The sequence below is a fragment of the Acipenser ruthenus genome, chromosome 23, assembly GCF_902713425.1.
Source record: "Acipenser ruthenus chromosome 23, fAciRut3.2 maternal haplotype, whole genome shotgun sequence".
NCBI lineage: Eukaryota > Metazoa > Chordata > Actinopteri > Acipenseriformes > Acipenseridae > Acipenser > Acipenser ruthenus.
Window position 1 is genome coordinate 2,946,182 of NC_081211.1, and position 27,082 is coordinate 2,973,263.

General features: G+C 38.5%; 1 protein-coding gene across 5 annotated transcripts in view; it reads right to left on the reverse strand.

Moving 5' to 3' along the window:
• Positions 1-2,462: 2,462 nt before the first annotated feature.
• LOC117414166 (protein eva-1 homolog B-like) overlaps positions 2,463-27,082 on the reverse strand; it is a 30,620-nt gene continuing 6,000 nt past the window's right edge. The window contains exons 1-5 of one of the 5 annotated variants that reach the window (XM_058997468.1): positions 26,077-26,184; positions 25,830-25,937; positions 9,903-10,033; positions 7,153-7,255; positions 2,463-6,433 (exon numbers count right to left, since the gene is read on the reverse strand). In XM_058997468.1, the coding sequence (XP_058853451.1) occupies positions 6,027-6,433; positions 7,153-7,219 (474 nt within the window). In that variant the 5' untranslated portion in view covers positions 7,220-7,255; positions 9,903-10,033; positions 25,830-25,937; positions 26,077-26,184 and the 3' untranslated portion in view covers positions 2,463-6,026. Of the gene's footprint in view, positions 6,434-7,152; positions 7,256-9,902; positions 10,034-22,884; positions 23,076-25,829; positions 26,027-26,076; positions 26,185-27,082 lie in introns of those variants that run through there. The other 4 variants (XM_034908730.2, XM_034908731.2, XM_034908732.2 and 1 more) reach the window with 4 other exon arrangements.

Genomic DNA, 27,082 nt, shown 5'->3' on the forward strand with positions numbered 1-27,082 from the left:
CTGAACATAGGCTTTAATACCATAGCAAGACTGTCAGAACAGAAAGTTGGTCATATGCATAATAGAGAGTGATTGAAGAACACCCACGTTTTCCTTATTTGGAGCTACGCCCTTATTCCCTTAAACAATTACTGAGAATGTAACCAATTCCCTTTCCCTGTATGTCAGCATGCCATTAGTCAGTGAGGGCAAGCCTTTGTGCTTTAGATCCTGTCCCTAAAATGTAGCCATGGTATAATATCTTCATAAAACAGAAGCATGCTGGCATAAGGATTTGCAAACACTGGTGCGCTTGTGCTTGTTCTAAACACTAAATTACAAATTGCATGTTGTTTTCCAAAAGGATAACCATGGAACTGTGCAAATGTATCCTTTTGTTTTACATTTTCATCTTTTGCTATTAATCCCATACAGCTTGAGTTCTGCTTCAAATATTGGTCAGAAGGTGTCATTCAACTTTATGAAGTAACATTTGTTAATTCTATAGGGTGATGCAAAGCTTTTGGCCATAACTGTACACCTACATGTACTTTACCAGCGAATTGAGGTGATGGATTAAGGGTCAATACCAGGGGTTGAGTCGTTCAGTCTACATCAGCCAGCTTCAATCAACTGGCACAGCACATTCATCTATACTGAGGAAGCAGTGTGGTCCAGTGGTTAAAGAAAAAGGCTTGTAACCAGGAGGTCCCTGGTTCAAATCCCACCTCAGCCACTGACTCATTGTGTGACCCTGAGCAAGTCACTTAACCTCCTTGTTCTCCGTCTTTCAGGTGAGACGTAGTTGTAAGTGACTCTGCAACTGATGCATAGTTCACACACCCTAGTCTCTGTAAGTCGCCTTGGATAAAGGCGTCTGTTAAATAAACTAATAATAACAATAATATATTATCACTGTACACTTACGGGCCATTTAGTTGGTAAATAACCTTTTTTTGAACTGTAAGACGTAACATTTTGAGAAGTAAAGTATTTTGCCAGGTTGTTTAGTTTTTAGTTTAAATACTTAACTGAACTCTTTAAAATCTTAAAAGGAGTTGACAAAGTAAACCATAGAATACGTTACGAGCAGAAACACCAGGAACAGAAGAAGCCGTTTGAAATGAAGTGGAGACAGACTTAGAACAGAGGAGGAAGTCACAGCGTAAGTGGTGAGGGGATGGAATGGGTTACCTAGCCGTGTTGTTGATGGAGAATTTTTGGGGGTGGTTTCTAGATTTTAGTGTTGCTACAGCCTGTACAGTTTGCCTGCAGCTAGAATTGTATTGTACTGTAATTGCAGTTTTAGTGTGTGTATTTGTACTATTTCCATCATAGTTCTTGGACTTAAACAGGTTTTGTTTTGGAAAACATGAATATGTTATTTTATAACCATTCAGGCACCCCAAGTCCTGGAAGTGAAGGGACAACCATCCTTTATTTAACACTCAAACAATGCCAGTATAGTAACCGTGGCTGTACTGTACCAGATAGAGGCCTTGAATATTAAAATGAAAACACAGGAAGTCAGAAATAAAGGATGCTTGGGAGCACAGGTCAGGTTGCCATAGGAAACACGCAGATGTGCTAAAATTAGCAGGAACCGAAGGCCTGGCCTGGTTTCTGAGTGAGTAGAGATTGACATTGTCAGGGGGAAATGGAAAATGAATGAAGAAACTTGGAAGGGAAACTTTTCCAATCAGCTGCTTCCCCCGAAGGAAAACAGAAGGCCCTGCTGACTGTAGGAAATTTGAACACAACGTTAGCAAATACGACGTAAAGGCTGAGCAAACTGCAGCACCAAAACCACTAGGAAGGGTGCCCGAATGTCAATAGGTTATTACAGGCCCAACGGAAGAGAACTGGTTTCTATGGCAACCTCCATTGGGGTTGTGGTGGGAGTGGAAGATTCTACACAATCCTGAGACGCATTGATAATGGTAACTGTTAGGTTTGCCTAATGCTCCCAGAGACCTTAAGAAAACAATTTAAAAAAGAAATGTCATATTCACTGTAAAATCAAACTGGCTTACTCACACTTCAAGCCTGGACTTATAGAGAGATATTGTTCTGTGTGAGTACAGCAAACGTTTGAGCGTTCAAACCCTTATGATTACTTACAATTGGGTAGGGAATAAGCTTTTAATGGCCCTTTCCCATGCCCAGATGTGTGTACTTGGCCACATTCCCATAACTTTAAGAACACACGATTGCTCTTAGCTATAATAATGATTTGCTACTTATGTGAAACCAGTGACCTAGAAAATGAATTCCAGTCCAAGGCTATTTACATAGTAATTACACTGATGAAGGTCAAAATAATTATTGTGCAATGGGCAATAATTACTGAATTGAATTTAAATTTAAACTCAATTCCATGTAACTGTTACAAAACTGAGAATAAATGCTTTGAAAAGGTGGCCCTTAGTTTCTTAGAATTTGACCTCCTAATAAATATTTACAAACACCAGTACCAGTTAAAGGGCTTTACAAAGTTTCTCTTTATTTGGAATAAAAAAAGTTCATACTTGATTTACTGTAATATTCAAGAACCACGATACATAATCTAGAAAGGTAGTAATACTGATGATAATACACATTTCTATAAATATTTACATCTCTTAGGTAAAAAGTGTTGCATGACGCAACCTTTTATAAATTATGATCCTAGAAAGTTAACATGTGCAGTTATTACAGATAAGTTTCTGAATTTAAGCACTGGAAAATAACTGTGCTTACAAGAAACAGGCTACTGTGCTTTCCATCAGTGTGTCCTTAGACTGCTAAAAAAACTATTAGAGAGCTTCTTTTCATTAAGACGTTTCTTTTAGGGAATGCAAAACATGTGTATGCTGAGTGAAGAATGTGTATTTCGATATATTCAGATCACAGTGCCAGTAATATGTCACTGCTAATTCACTCTTTCTCTGTCACACACTGATTATGCAAACTATATTCCGCCCAATGGATGATTTTGAGCAGTCTTAAGACTAATTATTTCTCATTAAAATCTAGAACTCTACACTGAATGTCAGCAGAACTGGAGGGCAACAGTACAATTTATTTTCACAGTTGCATGACATACATTGTACATCATGATAGCACCCCAAAAGCTATATAAAAAAAACATCACTGACTCTTTCTAGCTATTGATTGAGCATAGCGTCTTTTACCAACACAGCTTTGCTTTGTATTAATTGTGCTTTGTGAAGAATTCTGAAAACTTTCATGCCTAGAGTTAGTAATGAAACAATTACATACAAAACATGCTCTGTACAGTATTGCTTTTATGAGGTTTGACAGGGATCCTAAATGTAGGACATGCAAATAACTTTATTAGTAATATTTTTAACAGTTTCCTAATTTGTTTATTTATAGCTTCAAACCCTCAGTCATAAGGGTAGCAAGGTACTGAAAAGAAACTTCAGTAATACAATTTGACAGATGTTTTATTTAATAGCTGCTTGTTTCATTTTAAATACTACCCTGCTTTTGTTTTCAACTGCAGGAGATGAGAAAACAATTAACAACTGTATTTGCAAGCAACAAGCTCAACATGATGTTGAAAAATGTGCAGTAGAAAATACATTTTGATTTTAGTACATTACTCCAACCTGCATACCAGTATGCTTTATTAATTGTCCCATGATGGTACAGTATCTTAGCTGCATAATAATGGCATATTGTAAGGCACAGATAAAATGCACAAAAGCTTACTGTATGCTGTAGAATATTGATTCAAATGACATACAGTGTGACCTCCATCCCCTACCCTCCCAAACCTCTGGGGCTGATGATGCTGTCATCGTTGAATTAGCAGGACTGCCAATAACACACAAGGAATGTAACCAGTTTAGTGATAAACATTGAGAGAGATAGAAGTATATTTAAACAATAGTACTTGTATGTACACAGGTATTGCTATTTTACCACTTAGTACTTGTATAGTACTTAATTTATTAGTATAGGCGTTTTTTGAACAAAATTGTTGTGGTTTCTCTAATTATGTCAACAGGAGGCATATTTAATCATTAAAATACCACCTACAATAATGTATAGCAGTGAAGCTCATCTACTGTATATCTATGTGTTAGCTTCTCTCATAACAGCAGTTTACTTTGAACACGGATGCATATCATAATTCTGAATGTCATGAAAGCAGTAGGTGCAATGGTCTCCCCTGGTATTTGCTAGTTTAGGGATTGTTAGAATTGCCTGACTGCAAAACATTTTAGGATCCATGCTGTGGTTTTCTTTTCCATTTTTTCAATACCAACTAAATAAAATCTCTTTCTTGTTGCAACCACAAAAAGCTTGAATCATTGAATCAAACAATGTAATAAAAACAATTAGTCACCTAAAATCTGGAATGAATTTGATGTTGAAGTCAGCCCCTCGTGAAACGTAAAACAGAACAATACCATTTATTGGTCAGGGAATTATTAAGCAATAAGAACAAATTACCGGGGATTACTGGCTGGATTGGTCCGCAGTGGGCCTGAGGCAATGCATGCAATTCAATACAATTATTTAGGATCTCGGACCAGATTTCAAGTTTTGGGTTGTATCTTTATTAATGATATGCTCAAATAAGGCCCTTTGTGTGCCAAGATTATGAACACTAACAGTGGGGTCTGTTCAATTGGTCAAAACTGTGGGGACTTTGTATGTGAGTCTCTTTAGAGTATATTTGTAATTAAAGTTACAACATTTAAACGGTTGAAGGTTTAGACAGTGGCGTATTCATATCTGCCACGTTTAAGAGCAATTGAAACCCAGTTAAAGCAAGTGTCTGATCCAGGAAGGTTCCATTATTTAGTGATTTTAAACTATGGCAACATTTAGATCTGTTCTAAGATATTGAACCTCATGTCAGACGTTTAATGTTACAGCTACTTCATTGTGATATGTAAAGATATCAGCCACTTACTGGTCACCCCTAAACTATATGTTATACTTAACATACAACCTAATGGGATAACAACAGACTGTGCAGCTGGGCTCTTCCAACAACAGAATCAGACTGGTCAATAAAGCTGTAGCCAAAAACACGACTACGCCACTCGGGAAAACATTTTTGAATTTGTGTGTGAAAGGCAGCAAGCTTCTGTAAGGATTACAGAGACACACAAGAAGTATCTAATAATACCCTCTAGTCTTGAGAAAGTTATTTTTTTTCTGTAGTAAGCCCTTGAATAATATAAAGTTCCATCTCATTCCAGTCCTACGCAGACCAAGCAATGTTTTCTTTTGTGGCATACACATTGAAATATCATCTGGGTGAATGTCTGTTGAGTTTAAAAGTCCCAGCTGGTGTTTGTTTGAACAGAAGCCCCACGGCTCATGGAAACGGATTGTTTATTTGAAGCCTGACTGTCTGTTACAGTGCTGATGAACTGAGATATTATCATTGCACTTCCAAAACAAAATAAAGCCATCCTCACAGTCAACCCTGGGAACACTGAAAAAGGTCTATTGTCTATTGCCCTGCACCTTTCGTAAACACTGGGGGTTCTATCAGAACCCTTTGTCTGGGATTCCATTGTGATGCTTGTGAGTTATTTGCTTATCTGAAACAAAGAGAAAAGTATCCACCAGAAGAATCTGAAACCTTATCAGGAGAAATGGGCACCTGTAGGATGAGGCGCAGAAACATTTTTTTATATTCTGCTGTAGTAGCCCTGATATAACCGTGCTTTGAACTTCATATAAAATACAAAAAATAGCTGTTAAAATACATTCCTTTCCAATGTGATTACAAGAGTGTTGTACTTATTGCACGTGATGTTGACGTTGAGGCACTTAACATGGGCCAGGCTTACAGAAAAATGCAACAAAACAATAGAAAAGTATGATGTGCTTTCCATTTGAAGGCAGAAATTCAAGGCGTTCAATATTGTCGATTATTTGGCATGGAACTTCGTACTAACAAGCCAACTTTGGATCCTAGTTTCTGACAAACAACTCTCACAAAAAATGACACTTTAAATCAGCTCCTTCACTAAGCCTAAAGGCAGTGCAAAATCAAGTGAAGGCTAATTGAGGAGTTAATAGTACTGCACCCTGCCCACGGTGCCCGTGCCAGTGCCCAGGATATCGGGCTGCCCATTCCTCCAGATCTCCCTGATGATGCGCTCCCTCTCCTCCAGCCGCTGGGCTCTCTCGAGCTCCTCGGCCGACGTGAACACATTCATGCTCAGCGTCCCGTCCGACTGGCTGTGGTTGCCCATGGTGATCTCAGTGGTGGGGTTGGGAGCGTCAGTCTCGTCTTCCTCGCTCTCGTCGTCCTCCTCTTCCTCGCTGAAGTCCCTCAGAGCTTTCTTCGCCGGGACTGGCTCGGCCCGTGGCTTGGTCCGTGGCTTACAGGAGATCCGGATCACAAGCAGGCAAAGGGTTAAAATCAAGCCGAAGCACACCCCGATGACAAAATAGAGTCCAATGCTTTCTGGATTCTCTGCAGAAAGGACGGACACATTCAATGTTATACAGGTTAAAATGATGGGGTAAATAGTAATAAAGCATTAGGTTAACGACTACTAGATCACATCAGAGCATCAAATATGTATTGTTAGGAATGTATCCCCTAATATAACATCCACTATTTTATTAATGTTAAGGTGTGTTAGGTTCCTAATAACTGTACATACATTTATAGAATAAAAGCGTTCTTGTTGAGGGTCTATACATGTCTCATGACAATATTTGTTCATTTCCAGCCTCTAATAGTTTCCCACTCAATCCCCAAAGAACCCTAGTACTGCAAAACACCAACACAAATTATGAGTTTATGATATCAGCATGTTCTAAGATTTAATACAAGATGTTATGATGTGCTTCAGCCTATAGCTCTAACATCATACCATTATTAAGGACCTCATACAGGTAGATAGATAGATGCCCTGTACAGATTTTACAGATCCCCTCTATGATATTCATAAAAAAAAGCCACAATTAGATTTGACAAGGTCAAAGAAGTGTCAGAATTAAAATATTGTAGAGGGAAAATAATAATATATAAAATAATTCCATTCAACTAGGCCTGTCCTTTTGGCTTCCATATTCTTCAGGCAGCACAGTTGATACAGGACTAGGCGTTATTAAGGAATACTCAATATATCTTCAGTTACTAGTCAGTTAGCCTGCACTTCCGGTTCAGTCTGCACAGACAGGCACCTTTAATGTGAGCGTAAGCAGCAATGCTGTTGCTGAGCAGATCCATCTCTTTCTTCTTGACGTCCATCTTGCTGTGTCCTGTTCAGGAATGGATTCTTTGCACCTGCAAAAACAATCGGAACGTTATATTGCAGCATTGAGAGGAGCCTCAGGTCCCTGACCATGTGTTTAAATCTGCTGGTCTGAACCAACTACTTGTTTCCCTGCCAGGGTCAAACACTGAAGAGAGGTGTAGTGATGGACTGCATGTAAACTTCATTTATAACTTTACTCACCAGACAGTAGAGCTATATAGAAATGTTTCTTATTAAGTTTATTTTAGACTCTTCTATAGTGTTGACTATCCCTGACCCCCCCCCCCCCCCCCCCAACCACCACCATCACCACCCCCCGCACACATACAATACATACACATTATTACGTAGTTCCCCACACAGTTCCGCTTATAAGGATTGCGATTTATTTTCTTAGTTAAATGACTGGTTCCTTGACTGTTCACAACATTTGTCTACAGCTGTGTGCTGTGGTACTGTTTAGGTCTACTGAACGCTAGAGACATCTCATTCTTAGAGCCCAGATTTTAAAACCCTTTTCAGAAAATAAAATAAAAACATAAAAAGAGCTTCAAAACTGTTTTTACCCCTTGTGGTCTTTAGCTGCTGAAAATATTAATAAACCATTATTCATATTTTTAAAAACAAAATCTCTGATTCTAAAAACTCTAAAACAAGAGTATCCTGGTCTTTGCTCCAACCCTGTCCTACATTTTTTTAATTGAACCAATTAAACCACCATACAGACTCTTAAAATAGTTAATTAGTTAATTTTACCTGTTAAACCTGGAGTGGAATGGCCTTCCAGGACAGTGATTAGACACCCCTGCTCTAAAAACGTGTGGCTGATAGCTGTATCGATCTTATGTTTCTAGTAGTTTGATCCCAATAAACCATTATTCATCTAGCTGCTTGAATTGGCTCTTTTCACACCCGGCAAAACTACCATTCCTTACGTTGCACTTGAACCTCTCGCAAGCACTAAACATCGCTGGAGAAATCTTTCATGTGTCAGATTTTAATTAGCATGCTGAAGCAACAGACAAAAAACCCAATGTGCTCTTTCAGCCTGCAGGAGAGCAAGTGAGAACATGACCCTCTGGCATACAACGTTCCCAATGCTTTCCAACGCGACCGCCTTTCTACTAAACAGCAGACCATGTTTACGAGCAGTAAACGTGGTTTGTTTTCCTACCAGCGAGTAGAACAGTGGGAAACACAAATAGCAGCAGTGTCATTGTTATGCTTTCAGAGAGCCCGGCATACTGCACACTCTAAACTCAGGCCTACGACGGACCCATGTGTTGTGGTCCCTCCCATTTTTGTTGTTGCAGGCCTGACATTGCTATTCTGATAATAACTTTCCCACAGAAACTGCATGACTGGAGGTTTCACATAAAGAGGAAAAGCATTTTTAGATGTCTGCTGGGGTGGGACAGTTCACTGCGGATAGTGTGGTGGTGCATTATTTGCAGATCATATGTGGTGGAAAAGAATAAGGGGTCAGAGGTTGACATTGGGGATCAATGCCAAATCTTAGACGTGGATCTTAATGCTTCAAAAAGACCCATGGAGAGCTCTTTGAGCTTCTGGGAATTTATATTTCCATTGTTTACCAGGCAAAGTTGTCACAGTAGGTCACAAAAACAATTATTATTATTATTTATTTCTTAGCAGACGCCCTTATCCAGGGCGACTTACAGTCGTAACAATCTCAGAAGACAGGTTAAAGAGCAGCTTGGAACGGGTATGAAATATTGCAGTCATCACATGACTAATATATTCTTCTTCTTGTTTCGATTCACTTTGTTTATCATTTTCTCTTTCACTCGTCATGTCCTGGTGACTCTCTTTAAACATTCCCACCTCAGCTGGGCTCATAAAACACATCTTTAAGTACAGCTGGTACACCAGAGTGACCATTAACCTGCCCCCAGTGGATGTAAGAAAGGTTCCAGCTGGATGAAGCCCCTAATGTAATCAAACCAAAGGGGAGATGAACCCAGAATTCTGCCTCTGGTAAATTACAATATAATTGTATCTCTTTGAAAGCTGACTGCAGGGCAGACCCCTCTCATTAGCCAGTTAATTCCCAGGCTACACTGCTTGCTCGGGAGTTTGTCACATTGCCTCATCTAACAACTATTGTTTTCACAGTGCGATGAAATCATTCACAAATTCACTCCGTGAAATTGCAGCTGATGGGAAGTCAGTTTAAGCAATTATGATGGTGAATTATAATAGCAGTAGTTTGACCATTTTTTATTGTTATTGGTAGAAACCAGTAATATAATTGACATTTCATTATTTTTACTTTAGAATGTATGTTATTGAGTTGTAGATTATGAATTAGTCATTATTATTATCAATAATAATAATAATAATAATAATAATAATAATAATAATAATAATAATAATAATAATAACAATACTTACTTGTACTACTGCAAAATAGCCAGATTAAGTATTAAGGCAAGACCTTTTAAATGCAAAAGATATTACATATTGAAATGCAACTTGTGAACGTTGCATGCTTTTCTAAAGTTGAATGCAAAGTTTGTGTTATATTGTCATACAAAACTGTATGATAAAGCTACATTGTTCGTGCTTTATTGGGCAAAGCAACAGTCAATCAGCAAGTTAGTAACATGCTATTGTGTAAGTGTGCGTTTAGCTTGTATGTTGGAAAAGACTTACCAGACAAGGGTTACCATAAAGGGGGAGAAAAATCACCAGCTCTTCAAGATCATATTCTCAGACAGGAAACAGTGGAGTGAGAAGAATCTGACTTCCAATTCCCTTTTCTGTAGCTCTCTGGGTTCATTTAGCTGAAAACCAACACAGATGTCAAGTGGAATTAGTTTGAAATGATGATGAATGATGACAAAGCTTCAGTGCTTTCAGACCGGCTGGTTTTTAAAAGCTGGTGGTGTAATTGTCCGGTGGCACAAGTCTTAAATTTGAGCAAAATGTGAACCCCTGTTTTCTAGGGGATACCATGTTACTGCATGCAAGAGACATAAGATCAGTGAATATGTTGCATTTGCACTCAAAAGTACAGTTAAAACAAAAACAAAGGTTTTGATGAGGGGCGAAGCAGCGTCTGGGCTTGTGGTTAGACGTCTGAACAGCAGTTCAACCCAGGAAATCCCTGTCCTGAATCCCAGCTCAGCTGCCGATTCCAAAAGGGATTTGTATCTTTGAATATCTTCACGGCTCAGCCGGAGCCAGCTGTGAAACAAGGTCTTGTACAGTAGATAAGATCCAGCATCAGTCTAGTTCATTTCTGGTGTCAGTTCTAATTGCTTTGCTGCCATATGGTTATCAAATGATGTGGCTGTACAAAGTGTGTTTCTATATTACAAAAAAACTATGGTTCTCCTAATTACAAATATATGTAAAAAGGTAAAACCATTTTTTTTGTCATTTTGATGCTGATATGAATTGTACTGCTTTTCACTTCCCACATGGGTCTGAACTCATTTTTGCTCAAACATTTTTGCTCTTTTTTTAATATTACATTTTTACTGTTTCTGCTCAAATAAAGCAATATAAAATAGATGTCCTTTCTGTATTCTATTTATTGAAGAGCCTACTCTGAGAGCTGTTGATTTCTTTTGTAAAGTAGAATGAATTCGGTTGAGTCCTGTAAACTTGCCAGATTGAATCCCTGTTGTTTTAACAGAGACGTTTGTTTTACAACACAGACTTCAATCTTGCTGACTCTTGGCAGTCACTGAGAACACATAACTGCATAAATCAGCTAACAAAACGACAGTTTCTATGGTGCAAATACTCTTCAGCTCTTTCTCGGCACAAAGAGATCCATTACACGTTGGCATGACGACTATGATCATTGGGCCTCTTCCTGTTGTGTCTCTCTCTTTTTGTGATTAGATATTTGCAAATAAACACTGTGGATTAACCCACCCCCCTCCCCACCACCCTGCAGGTCTGGAGATTTTCAGTTGAGACAGACATTTTAACTACATTATCTTGATTCAATAACTAAGGTAAGAGGAGACTTTTTATGACTGACAATGATCAAAAAACTAAATACGCTACTGTTGCAACATCTGTCTGCCAGACTAAGATTTTTTATGGTTTATTCATATTTAATGATTGAGAGTTTATAAAGAGCTTCTCATGAAGAACTCAGTGAGAGACAAGCCTATACATCATGAGAAAAACATATAGTGTGCTAAACCCTTGTGCATACAGTTTATCTCTAAACACTAACCTCGAACCTACCTCCTACCTTTTCCAAGTACGTCAACAATATATGAGAAAGAGCTATCAAATGCAACCCAAGCAAGGTTTGTAAAAAAAAAAGCCGTAAACCACACAATTCTATACCCAATGATACCCCGCCCCCCATCCACGTCCTCTACAGTTCATTATTTTCTTAATTAAATGACCATTGAATTTCAGTTACAAGATTTCAATCAGTAGTTAGTACCCAGACAATTACTCCCTCCATGGACTTTGTGACTACCAAATATCTTGAAAATGATGTATCATGAACGTGACATTGTCTGAGAACATAATGTCATTTTAATAATTAACTAAAATAACAGCCAAATGGACAAATGTTATTCACTCATGGCATTCTAGCCATATGACTTAATTCCCAGTTGTCCCAAACAGATGTTGCTTTGCAATAGCATCACACCCTCTCCTTATTATGTAGCCCTCAAGACCTCCATTGAGTGTATGTACATTTCTGGCTCATTGGCTCTAATTAAATAAATATGTTTCGTAGTTTCGGAGATCTTCATGGTCATTGTTCCTTAACAGAAAGTTGGAAAGCAATCCTGATATAAAGTAAGGGAAGAAAGTCTCTCAAACAATGATTTGTATGGACAGTAAAACTTCAAGGATATAAACACTTTGGGGATGCAGGCTGTTTATAAGACTGCAATGTCTGTACAGGTAACTGTGAAACATGCATTATTTCCATAGGTGTGCCATACACATACAGTCTACACATTTAATCTTTGGAATAATAATAAGGAGAAAACTAAAAAAAAAGTCAGGAAAGCAGCTGTGTTTTACTGCTAGCGTTCCCAAAGTCTGATCTTGAAAGATTCCTACAACAATTCCCCAACCATATCTTCATTCCCAAGTCTATTACAGATTCATTAATTGCATATCTGTAAAATAAGAAATATCAGCGGCAATTTCACTGCACGGATGTGTCTCTATGGACATATTCACAGCAACAAATGTTTATGCATGTAAACTATACATGTACAGTATAGAAACTAAATTGAGTAATTATGCTACTTTTGCAGCATGTATATTTGGCGAAATTAGTGAAGATTCCTTGCCAGCAAACCATCCAGTTTTCCAGTATTTCATAGGAGAGCAGCCGAGACATGCCTTGTATTGCTTGCACAGGGCAAGCTTCATGGTGACTTAATACTGAAGCTTTAAGTTTGCTCATGAAAAAAGCAATGAGATGAGATCACTTAAAAAAAAGGCTTATTGTTCAAATTGATAGGTTACAGTATGTTGTCACAATTTCTGCATATTTTACACAATGTACAGAATAATAACTGATACATCCGCTTGTTATCACCGGAAGGATCACTGTCTGGATGTGAAAGCTTGGGTATATCATCTGTCTCATAAAAGATTGAATATGTCTACGCATGCATACCCAGTGTTTGAAACATTCACGCTATGTTCTTCATCTTGTCTGGAAGCTGCAGCAGTTTATTCAAACACTGACGAAGACTGAAACACGAATGCGTCTTTTCTCCTGATTTTTCCATATTGCAGTTCAGGACTTCCCCCGTTTTTGGCTGGGCTCCAGTAATGTCTAATTGACCTCATTTCCTCAAATTGCTCTATAAATTCCCTCATTTCCTTCCTGCGTCCATTGCTAGGAAAGGATGAGGTCTCCAGCACAAAAACTGAGACCAAAAGGTTTGGAGCCAGTATGGTTTCCGGTTCCACTTCCTCAGGCTCGACAAAGAACTCATCATTTACACTGTACCACTATGAGACAAGAAAAAAGCTAAATTATACAGATACAATTACTGGTTTACCAGCATTTCATTGGAGTTTAAATAAGAATGTACATGTGGAATTACACTTGAACTGTTTTTATGCAGTGTTACCAAAGAATGCTAACTATAACTGTGACTTTAGAGATCTCTTACAACAGCAGACTACAGGGTGTCAGGGAAATTAAATCCAATGATCGACCACTACCTGTATTTAATTTTTTTAGAATATATTGGTAAAAGTATTTTCTCCTCATGGTAAAATATAAATACTTAAAAACACTGCGGTCCTTTTCCAGCTAAACATAGTTCAGTTCACTCTGGAATGCCTGACAAAAAATGCAGATGCAAAAGTAGAAACACATTTTTAATAGTTAAAATCCCTCATCTGCCACAAACATGACCTTTATTGAGGTCACATTGGCACTGCGCCCTTGTAACAGGCTTAATATATACTAGCTCTTCATTATATTTCATCCCATTGACCATTAAACATTGCCACATGGTCCATATGTGCCAAAGGGGTAAACATTTTTTTTTTTTGAATATATCAGTTTCCAGTACGGAAAACAAAGTCCTTGTTAGTTTAAGCATCAGCAAAAAACAACAAAAGAATGCATAAAGCACTTCTTCACAGACACCTCACAACACTGTAGAGAAACATTTAATAAAATATGCCTGTGAATCTACCTTAAAAACACTCAGAACTGGTGAAAAACCATTTCGACGATTAAAACATGTCAATGCGCTTCCATAACAGGAGAGCTTTAACACAAAAATAGTCAGCAAAACCGCCTCCAGGAATTGACTGATTCTGTGATTACAAATGCATGCTGGGCGTCTCTTCCGCTCCTGCAGTTAGTCTTAGTTTCCTAGGTGAACATTATGTGAAACTGCAGAAACATTTAGGAGGCTTGCTTAGCATTGCATTTTCTTTGTTGTACCACCAACTGCTGCATTGCTATTGAAGAGCATTTAACTTTGGGAAGCGTAAAATGCAATTCTATCTGTCAAATTTGTTTTGCAATGAAGACGCTTGACCTCGTACACGTTTGCATTTCCAGTCCACGCTCTTCTAGAGTTAACAGCTGTACCGTATATAATAAAAGCACAGAAATAAATGATCTCAACACTAACTACCTGATTGCTTCCTGTCTTCGGTTTCTGCTGACGTTTCAAAAGTGAACTTATTTTTCTTCAGTGAGAACTCGTGAAAGTTGTGAGCCATATGGAATCTATATCAAGAATTGAATTCCTGGCAGATAGATATCTGGCCTTTTTCTTGTCTTTCTTGTGCCAGGGTTCATTTTATTTATATACTCGGTTTGGAACTGCTACAAACACTATAAATACAACCCTGGTATTATGAAGGAAATTAGCTTAACAAGAGTTTATGTCTTCCCAAAACCAAAATAGCAGTTGCGTGGTTTAATGTGAAAAACATCCAAATTTCGTCTGAAAACAGCTACTAAATCTATTCAAACGCTGTCTTTGGCTTGCACCAGGGGGCCTTTAACAATAATGAAATGAAATATTTAAACACTTTACCACTGGAAATAGAGGTAGATATTTATAACATTTTGATTCCAACCGGACTTCAATTGCCTCTCTTAACTAGCTCAGAGTTGACAATCAATCATATTTTGGGGGGGGGGTGAAGGAAATAAATGTTATTGAAATATGTATTTCTTTATTTGAAATCTGTGGCAGTCCATAGAGTGCTGATATGCCTGCTTCCATTGAAGAAAGGCATTGATGATATCAAGTATGTACAGCCAGTCGCATACTGAGCTGCTAGGATTGACCAATAAAACCAAGGTGGCAATGTTCTATATTTTTTACATTTTCTTTTGCACAACAAGAATGTAATTAATTTGTTTTAGTATATTAGGACTTGCTTGTCTCACACTTGTTGCTAAGCTGTAATCGCATGCCAACATCTCAGGCTGTTGCTGACGTCCAATCACACGAGTTTTCGCATCATGTAGACCACAGATATGCTGTTGTCGTGACTGCCAGTGCAGCAAAACACTCAGACAAAACATTTCTGTGCAGCCAAACCTACGGATGGTGAGTCAAAGCTTTAATTAGACAATCTTCTGTTTTCTGTTTTGCTGTAAAGTGATTCATTTTTCAATATTTATTTTCTCCTTCATTGAACCTTGTGTATCCTGCCCCAGAAGGGTTGCCACCTCTGAGGTACGGAACGGGGGCTATTAAGAGTTTAAAACCTCTTTTGAAAATCCTCTATTCATCCAATAGGAAACATTGATAATATTGCTACTATAGTATTGACAACCAATTAAAAAAACCACGACGATCCAGGGAAAACAGGGACAGTTGACAACCCTATGCCCCAGCATTATCATTTGAGGATAAACACTGTTTCCTAAGCAGCAGAATTACATCTCTGAGGACGAGATAGAAAGTCGGTGTGTGAAGCTTGGTCCGGGTCTTAATACCTCCAGCACACACTAGTCAAACAGTCAAACTAAAATCTTTCCGTAAATTGTTTGAAAATGTAAACTGCTACACCATCAAACCAGCGCAACATTGCACAGTCCTTTACAGTCCTCTGGATTAAATTCTGCTGGATGGAAAAACGTTTTACTTGTTACACATACTTTCAACTGCCCGAAGAAGGTGCTTTATTTCACGTTATATTTTTTAACAGGCTCCTTAACTCCCCGAGGTGAGAAAAATTCAACACTTTTACTGTTGCATCTGGCCACTTCACTGCCTGTATCTGTTACTGAAACCGGAATTATTTATCTTGGACTGGAGTCTGGCATGTGGATGCCATCAGTTTTTTAAGCCAGTGTGAGGTGCGCGCAACCTTACAGATTTATTACAGCTAGAGAATTCCCAGCCCTGGACACAGGCTCATTAACAAAAGAGGTTTTAATCCAGGATTTTACTATAAAGACTTACCCTCAGTACGTTTACATGCATTTAGTAATCCGCATATGAGTATGTGTGTGGCAGTGTGACCCCGCCTTGTGCATATTGTTTGTTTATATGTTGCATGTAGTGTGTTAAATGTTGGTGTATAGTCATTGGTTCACGGGATATAAATGGGTCTGTGTAGCACGAGTGATAAAATGTATATTTGTATTTAGCCACGAGGGTTGCACATCACTTCACGTGCTGATTAAAATGTAATACTATGTGAGCACGGGGAAGGACACGTAATTAATCCATGTGCAGTTGTACCGAGATTCTAATTGAATGATTGATTAGCAGTCGAGTCTCGGTACAACTGCATACAAGACGCACATTGTCACTCAGTCGGGTTGGGTGTACAGAGAGGAGGTACGGGGAGATAGAGAGGAGACAATAACAATTGCTAAAACGTGCTGGATTAGCCAGCACGACACTTAATTGTTTGTCTGTCTGGTTTGTTTGGCCCTTGTGCCCGTTTGTTTTGTGTGTTTTGTTCAACTCTTTTATTTCCCCATACCTCCTCTCTGTACGTCTGTACGTATGTCTACATGATATGGAATATGCTGTTTCTCTAGAAGTATTGTACATGCCAGCTTTGGTAGTATGCTGAGTTCTCAGCTCTGTACTTGAGCGGAAATCCCATATAAATACATGACACATGTCTCTCCCACTGTCTTTTGGGAGAATTCCACCAGTATGCTACTTGCTGCAAAGGGGACTTTTAGTATTAATAATATCTTTATTTTTATATAGCGCTTTTCATAGTGGACCCCCATCACAAAGTGCTTTACAGAGGTAGGCTGTGAACTGTGCATTATATACAGAGTCACTTACAATAGGACATTGATTTAACATCTCATCCGCAGGATGGAGCACAAGGAGGTTTGACTTGCTAAGGGTCACACAGTGAGTCAGTGAGTGGCAGAGGTGGGATTTGAAACGATGACCTTCTGGTTACAAGCCCTGGACTTTAACCACTGGACCACACTGCCTCCTTATTGCACATAGTACTGCCAAACACCACTGAGCAAATGTGGCACACTCATAAGCATGATATTCATTTTATATGATTCTAAATTCTACATACGTATTCCGCAAATTTATTTTGCTTCCCTATACCATACATTACCATGTTTTATTATAGTTAACGATGCCTTCTGTAAAACGTTTGCAATAAAATCATGGAAATACCTGAACTGATTCAATTACTTTTGCTATGTCAAATTTTAAAGCTGCCTGTAAAAAAAAAAAAAATAATACAAAAGGTCCACGTAACTGGAAGTGCATTGCATATAATTCAAAAACAAGTTGGTAAAACTTCAAAGAATGTCAGGAATAAAAGCGCTTAGAAGATACCCCTGGTGAAGCCTTTAGAATGCTGTATATCCTACATCCTTTTCAACGTCTTGTTAGAAATCATCAGGCACTATTTTGCTATCAGAGAAAGGGACACCAACAGCGGATCCAAAGTGTTAAAACACACTGGACATTACGTTCTTTAAATTACCCAGAGAGAAATGTTGCACTCATTGAAACCTCTGTGACATAAGACATGAAACTACAAGCAGAAGCGGTAAGGAGCTAATGGAAAACAGATGGAAGACAGAACGTTGTGCTGGAGAAGGGGAGCTCCCAGGGTAACAAGGCCTGTGGTTTTACACAAACCTGATCTTTTCACCCGAAGACTACCGCGTACTGTAGTGATTAATCGCATCATACAAGAAGTTATTGACATATTTTCCTAAGATTAAACATTCATCATGGTACTCTGATTAAAGTTTGATATCTATGTAGCTATAATAATAATAATAATAATAATCGGTTTACTAACTGTCAACACCATGTTAAGCCCGCAGCTAAGCAAACGACATGTTGACTTTCCTAGAGGCAACACCCCCCGCCCCACACACACACTGTATGGGCACGAACAGGGCCAAAGCCAGAATTTATGATGCTCACTCACTCATAAATTATGAAGCAGATGTACTAGAAGTCAAATAGGTCAGTGACACTCAGACATCTGTCAATGTGGTATAAATCACACTGCTGTAAAAATGTACAAAAATTACTGTCTTTGGCTGCAGAACTTTATTGCATCTCTGAAAATCTGTAATAAAGCCTATTATGATGTCATCCAATGATTGATCTTTCTCACATGTGCGAACCTTACACTCATTTTATTAATAAAATGGGATTTTCATTATTGGGATACAAAACGTGTGTATCCTTTTTACAGTGTCACGGAGGTAACTCCTTCATATCCAGAGAAGAAACCGTTTTCAATGCTCAGGGGACTAATGGTGCATGCCTCCATGAATAGATCAGATAGCACACATGGAAGATGTGGCTGATAAGGATTCAGTAAGGCAGTGAGCTACTGGGAGTATGAGAACGCTGTAAGGAGACTGGTGTTGGTTAGAAGAACCACTGATAGCATGAGTAAAAACCCATTAATAAAGATTACGTGACTTATATAAAAAAATCCATGTCGACTTCAATGACACAAGGACAGGAGTTGGGTGTTACGTGTTTTCAAGATGCTAGCAAACACACTTCAAGCTCCTCTTTAATTCCCAAATCGGAAGATTATATTACACTACGTGTCAGTTTGACATCATCCAAACCTGCTTAGAAAATATCCATCTGCAGATAGAACAAAGTGCCATTGGTATACTGTGCTTCTGTGTTATGTCAAGAATGGATAGGCTATGTTGACAGTAAATTGTACATGTGCTCTACCCTTCTGTGAAAAGGGCTGTCAGAACGTCAAGAATCCACACAGCAAGAAAACATCAAACCTAACAGTTATCACCAAGCAGTACAAAAGCCCCTTTCATACGAGACAAGCCATTAGCAGGAATCAACATCTCCCACCCCTAGCAGCCTCCTCCTCCCCTTCATTCCTTCCCAGCTCATCTATTTCCACTGCCCATTTCATTCCAGCCCCCAGATTACACACATGCAATACCAGTACAGAACAAATAGAGGAACACATAATTAAAACAAGTGTAAACCCCTACAAAATGCATTTCAACTACATAATCTGCATTAGCACTACCCACGTGCTTACACTGAACTTTCATTCCTCAGGTCTCTCAATCAGTGGTGCAATGTTGTGTCTCTTTAACCAATGAAAGCTGCAACCTTTCACCATCTTTGGTGACAATGTATTACATTCTTCTGTGCATCAGAAACCACTCTCTGCAGGTAGATTCAGGTGAAGGCACCTCCCTTCTTAAGTCCTTACATTTAACTCCCTGTTGTGGTGCGTAACTAATGGCTACTCCTTGCAGCAACAGGGGCTGATCAAATACTGTGCAAACTCAATCCGCCCCCACCCCCCCCCCCCCCCCCAACATGCTATTTTGTAACATTTTACACCACAGGATTCGGTACCAAGCGTATGAAAAATGCATGTTTAAAAACGTTGCTTGTTCTTCTTTTGAAGTCCACATTGGCAACTCATGCTTCTTTGCTCAAGGCAACTTTAATCAGCTGCTAGTTGAATCAGACCCATTAGATACAGCTTGAATGTTAACAGAAATCATCAATTATCAGCCCAGCTGATGCATACCAAAAACAGTTTGATTGCAATAGCCTCAGGGGCTGTTGGAGTGAAAAACGAAATGCATTAATGAGAGAATGCAAGCACATCAAAATAGAGTTCTTCTTTTTATAATATTTCATGTTTTTAATGGTACAAAATTGAAGTGTTGGTAGAATACAGAGCAGTCCGTGGATCATCGTTCAAGTTTTCTCTTGCCCTAGGATTGCAGACATTATCGACCACTGTTATTTGTTTCCTGAAACCAAACAGCAAATCTTGAAAATACATATTTAGGTGCCATAGTGCCAGATTTACTAATATTTAGCTTTAGCACAAAGTGAATGGTGGAGAACTACAAACTATACAGTGTACCTGACAGGGTGCACAGATACACAAGCAGTGACCCTACTGGGCCCTATTCACAAAACTTCATTTTCAATCCTGTTTTGTCATTGACAAAATGTTCTCGACTGTCTCTAAAGACTAAAAACTAGACAAACGATTATTATGGTACCGATGCAGGCCTCAGCCAAAACATTCATGACTTTCGTTGCATATTTCAAATTAACATTGACTTTTAGTTCAAACATTTGTCACTGAATTTACAATATTTCTTTTAGTATTTCTAAATGTTTTTTAATAGAACATTTCTGTAGTATATAGTTTTGAATTCCCCACCGGGCTGTTTAATGTTTCACTAGATTTGTCAGCAACCTAAACAAATTGCACTGGCACGAGTATTTCAATATGTTGTCCCTCCCAAGCGGGTTACATCTGCACTGGGTAAAATAATCAGCACTCCTTTGACCCAGAAAAGATAACAAACGTGCAGGCAGAGGATTTCCGGGTCGCTCCACATCAACGTCACACAGCTTTTAACTATCTAACTCTAAAGACATTTTGATTGCATGTTCAGGCAGAGCTGTGTGCACAGATCTAGAACAAAGACAGTGATCAAAGATGCAGTTTTGATGCAGATCGCATGTTTATCTTGTGTGTTGTCTTAAAGATGAAGGTACACAAATTGCTTTTTTTTGGTTGCTAAGGCAGTGGTGGGCTTAGGGTGTGTCCTATCTCTGAAACTTTGATATAATTGTGCTACAGAATTGGGAATAATACACATCATAATGACACAATAGTCAGTGGAGGGTATTTAAATTGAATCAAGATAAATAGTCCTCTACTGTCATTTAAACAAAGCTACAATTCCCATCGAGAGATAATGTTAATTCAACTGGGGACTTGAGAGATTTTCTCTTCCAAAATCCCTTAAAAGCAATGTGAAGTTCCCTGGCCTTGGCTGTTCTTTCCAATGTGTCCTGCACATTATCAGAGCTTTACCCCTTTCTCTCAAAAAACGTTGTCTTTTTCCTCTCAGATCAGTGGTTACTTCACAGTTAAGCATGCAAGCCTAACTAAAGCCCCATCTGTGCATACTGCCCTTTCTCCTGAGGTTCAAGTCTATTACTCACCAAGACTAGATGGAGACGCTGCCAAACATGTGACTTCACCAAAGAAACTTTTGCAAAAATGATGCCTTCTCAGTGCCAAATACTACTTAGACCCTTAAAAACATTACTGCGGTGAACCATGGTAAGCATACTGAAAGCATGTTAGAGCCTAGACAAACATGTTAAAAACTTTGCACCCTGTCAGCTGGCATTGTTACAGTGACACAGGCTCAAATTTTATAGTATTATTGGCTATAAGTGGTCACACGAGATGGATGATGCCTAACATATGCGCCTGGAAGCTCCTTGAATTGTGATTGGATGCAATCATGAGCTACAAAGAGAGCTGAACACAACTCTCAAATCCCAATGAAATGGGAGCTAATGGAAGATCATGATAAACTACATAAATGATGCACAAATTTACCATGGTCAGCTTCTACCTTGGGTATGAAGGACCCCCATGGCAAACTACTCCTTGTTGCCAGGTAGGCTTCACGCCTGCCTGGTCAAAATTGCCCTTTTAAGATTAGAATAATGGCTGAGGCAAATCCCTAAGGGATTGACTCCTGACCTCCCACTCTCTAAGCCTAGATACCTACAGCATGCTACCCATTATGATGTCTGATTGGCTTTGATCTGCAACGGCACCCCATTGGTGCTCTGCACAGCAATTTAATTAAAGGAACTGCGTCTTCTTTTTAAAGATTTAATATGTATTTGTGGAAAATGAGCTTTGGTAAATTATTTGTTTAATACACAGAGAGTGATTCAGTGATAATTCAATTGAAATATGTTCTGTTTGGTACAATAATTGCAGGGTGTCTTGGTTCTAATCAGCATGCTACATGACCCCTAACTTTACACACAGAAAGGTGTTGACAGAATGATGTGTGGCACTAGCAAGGATGTTGTCTTTGTTTTAAATGCTTTCATTATCAGTATCACATAGGTTAACAACACTCTATGCGGTGTGTTAAATACTTGTGAAAGGCACAGATTATATTACTCTGCTGACTCGTATGATACAGTACTTGTATCTGAAGAGTATGCTTGTTTTTATTACACAGATTCCTCACTGTCACTCAGCTTTGACTCAAAGCAAAGGGCAGCCTGGGGCATCTTTTTCTCACTTTTGCCAGCACCTGGTAAAGCATTGCACTCTTAAACTGTCTGTAATCCACACAGCTTTATCAAAATGGTACAATGAGGGAAAAATAAAAAAAAATAAACAGCTTTTCAGGTGTTACTTCTGACTTTTGAACCCTCCCCTCTAATTAGTGGGTTTTATATAAATAGTAAATACATAAGTGCTAAAAGTAACATACTACTTAATAAACGTTTGACAGTGGCTGACTGCAAGCTGGCTTTAGAATCACAATACGATAGTCAAGATATTGTTCTTTAATCCAAGTGACTAAAACTGCATCAGTAAACATACATTTCTATATGCATGGACATTACCTTCCTATCGTTCAGCTACATAAACGTAACGCAAACTTAAACACTAAAGCAATCATTATACAAGCCTCTCTGCTCTCACAGCACTTGTGTCAAACAGTCAAATGAGTATGCTGTCAGTTTCATAACTTTTATCAGAACAAAAGTACCATTCAAGCTAACGTTTAAATTGCAGCGATGGTTTGCACATAAACAGTTTTTTAAAGGGATACTTAAAACTGAAAAGAGAAATTCAACAAGAGGGTGTAGAACTTTTGCACACTTACCATAAACATATAGCACAGAACAGGATGTCTACAGTAGAATGGGTAAAAGTTAGAAATGACTGCACTCCACAGGGAATGTCATCCGTTGCTTCAGAAAGACAGCTTTTGCCAAAAAGAAGAAGGGTGCAATGTGCTGCAAAAACGCTCCTCCTGGCTGCTCCAAGACACTCAGACTGGATGCAGTCTGTGGAGATTTCTGTGACTGTGAGAGAAGCAGTCAGAGGCTGGAAAGAGGCGGGTACTTCCTTCCAGCTGTAAGCCTTGTTATTACTGCTGAAGTCACAGGAAAAGCTGTAGTACAATATCTTTCACAAAGCCAACATGGCATAGTTATTATTGTTTTAGGAAATGACCAGGAGTTTTAATCCCACAATTACTATAAAACCCTTGCTGCTATACTTGTGTTAACCGGGTAACAGTTATCAGTAATCATTGTGTGATTGTTATACCAATTATTAACAGTTATTACAGGCAAAAAGAGAACGAGATAATTGCCATATTAATCACTCAACATTTACTTCATAATTTATTATTGCTCTGAACCTTTTTTTAGTAAAATAATTTTAGAAAGGAAAAAATACATTACTGTATTTCTAGTTTTTAGTGCGCTACATTCTCTATTACTTATCCTTCTCTAACTATTCTTACTTAAATACAGAGGAACTGGGATAGCTCTTAATTATCGCTGCCAAGTAAGGTCCCTTGTTTTTGTTTTGAATTCTGTGGCAACGTATTGGAAGTATAAATCAAACATTGTGCTTTCTTAACCGCTGTGGAACAGCACTAAATAAAACCACAAATGCAGAAATAAATCAAGTGCTAAGGTGAAGGAATCTCCAACACAATTCTAATTAAAAAGAAACATATGGAACCACTGACTGTCTTCGAATTACCCCTTGAAAAGCTGTGGAGGAAAGTTAGTGCAAGAAACGTCCACATGATACAAGCCATGCAACATCAAGACAACTTTAATGATTGTCCACTATGCATGTTTCACAAAGGAGTACCCATTTAAACAGAAAATGGCATTGCAAAATTTAAAACGACATAATGTGGAAGCAGAGCCAACCTTCTAGCAGTCATTAGTGTAGTGAATGTTTCAAATCCATACACAATGTTTGTGGCGGTCATATTCCATCCATTTGTTTGGTGTGTATCCCTCCTTTGAATCAGTCCATTTCAGTTAGAAATGTTGCCCACATTCCCTCTCAGTTTCCACTCAAACATGCAGCTGGCAGATCCCCACTCCACGAAGATTTATTATGTATAGCAAGGCTGTTCAAGCTTTAAAAGTGCTAATAAGATTTCTTGACCATTTCCACACAAGCCCATTATTTATCGATAGGGGATTTTTTCAGGCACTTCTTGCTACCATAGAGACACACCCAAACAGCCCAACACTGTGAATATTCCTGTACACCAGATGAGAGGGATAATGCTGTTTTGGCTTGTTTAAAGTGTAAAAAAAAAGTTCAAACAAGGACTTTATGGATTTATTTGTCTGTGCATCAAGCTGCAAGCGATGACATGAACCTCAACAAGATTCAGCTTGTCGGCTGGTGTGCAGGGGCTAGTCAAAGCAGAGGGTAGTGAAGCATAACACAGGGATTAGCGGTTTACTAAAATAAATAGGGATGGCAAACCATGGTAAGCTTTGGTAAATGCATGGTATAACCATGGGAAAAGCATGGGGGAAACTTTTATAAGGGACTGTGCCACTGTTGTTTTATACCACGAAAAGCAACATTTCTAACAGTGTATGGAAGAATCCAAATAGTTTCTAATAGTTCACTGCAATTCATACTATAGTATATGGCAGGAAACGTATACTTTTAACACTCATCGTATATGCTTGGGTACAACTACTAAACAAACTAAAGTGCATATTTTTAAAGCATTTACACCTTAATGTTATAAAACAGAGAAACAAACAACTTGTGAGTTAATTAATGATAGAAGAAAACATTTTTGAGTAATGCTTTTGTTTAACTAGTGTATGTATACAAACTGTAAAGCAATAAAGGAATCACACGCACACACACACATAGACACATACAAGGTATGAATTGTTTCCTTTGTGTCCCAGACTAATTGAATCTGAAAATTCCCTGCCTCAGAAGAAGTGTGGTTAATTTAATCATCAGAGTTTGTACTGGCTCAGAAATGATTTTTGAGGTGATCATGTGATGTTAAACCTTAGAACTGTACTGACATATCGGGCATTGCTGTGTTCAAGCAAATGATTTACTAAATATCCACGTGTTAAAAAGCCTAATCCTTCACCCTTCTGTGCTTCAGCATAGCTGCTGGGCTTTGATTCTAAGATGCTTCAAACTACAAAGTAACACTTCTCTGCTGTCTTTAGAAGCAGCTGCCTTCACAGAATAGTCATGAGCGATGCTATTGAAACACTGTATGAAAAATTGCAGAACCATTTGCCCATATGCTCAGCCAAAAGCCAAGTGTACTGATGACTTTCCAAGCACACAGAGAGTATGTTGTAAGGTCTGTTGGTAGATTTCAGACTTTTTTTCTACTTCATGTACTACTTGAGAACTCCAGCGTTCCTATACTTTAACACAAAGATGTGTTTCAATAAATACATGAATACATAAATCAATACAATACTTACATGTTAAAACACATGTTAGGATACTGAAGTCTGCAGTTACCTAAAAAATATACTTTGCCACAAATCCTACCATATGAATTTAAAATGAAGCACGATCCAGCTTTTTGGCAATGCTGTTGTAATTTTCTTATGGGATGCAGAGCCACTTTTCCCAGTTCCCAGCTTTGGCAGCTAACACTGCTTCTTCACTCTATCAAGACGCTCAGCACATTTTTCAGCATTCCTCACATCAGCAGCTGGGGACTATGAACTGTATGTAACTCCAGGAACAAGCTGTCATTTACAGTGTAGAAGAACTGAAGACGTGCCTTACCTGTCAACATACCCTCTCTTCCTCCTCTCCTTTCCTTAAATCTTGTTGAAGTCTTCTGAGCAGGGACCTTACAGCATGCGATGACGGAGGGGTTTCTTGTGCTTCGTACTGGAACGTAGAAAAGAGAGGTCTGTTTAGTATTAAAGCAGGAGCAGCAGCAACAGGAAATAGTTTGGGAGACTGACGCAGTCCCTTTGCGGTCAATGCTGCCCTCAGTACTCCCAGGCCAGCCTATTAAAAGACTCACTGTTTCTTCTCAGGCCTGGGGATGCAGTGTAGGGTGGAAACAGGCAAACAGTTCACACAAACAGTTCAGTACTCTTGGAGCTGGGCTGTTCTGGGCTACTGCAACTGCATCTGGCTGTGTGTATCTGCTTACTCAGCTAAGCTCTTTTTTTGGGGGATTGAAGAAACACACTATCAGATCTGTGTGGAATGAATCCAAATAAATATTTCAAAGCATCTAAAGCTTTGGCCAAGGCATAAAATGCAAACTCTAACACGCCACTGCATTTCACTGCTTCTTCTGTGTACTGTACTGTACAAACTCAAATAAGCTATGAATCAAAGCTACTTGCACTCACTGTGAACAGCAATGGGATGTGGATTGATCTTATTCTTATATATTATTATTATTATTATTATTATTATTATTATTATTATTATTATTATTATTATTATTATTATTATTATTATTATTATCTTGCTTTTAATGCATCTATGTCTGTCTTTACCTGGTTTGGAGCTTTTCTTGAGCAACTTCCTAATTCCATTCAAATCATGTGCCAATGTAACCTTTGAACCCCACCTGCTCTCACATGATGTATAATTGGAGCCAGCAGTTGAAAAGATACATTGTCACATGATTTGAATAGAATGAGGAGTCTGTATGTATGTATGTATAGCTATGCAGGGTTGGGGTATACAATGCACATGATATGACTGGCTTTAGATGTATTTATGCCTTAAAAATAGCTCTCTGATTTTTTTTCCCCGAAGGATGTGATAAACTGATAAACAAACACACATATACTCAAAGTAAATGAAAATACAAATATGGCAATACATTTGGCCATGGACGCCTACTCACCATTCAGTCAATGCCCTACCACTGACAGACTACATCTGTTTTCAGAACATACATTCCGTTCTTTTATACACTTCTAACACATATTTTGCTCGACCTTGTCTCTATGATAATTTTAGCTTTGGAAAACCGCTGTTTAAAACAAAAAAAAAAACCACAAAATGCA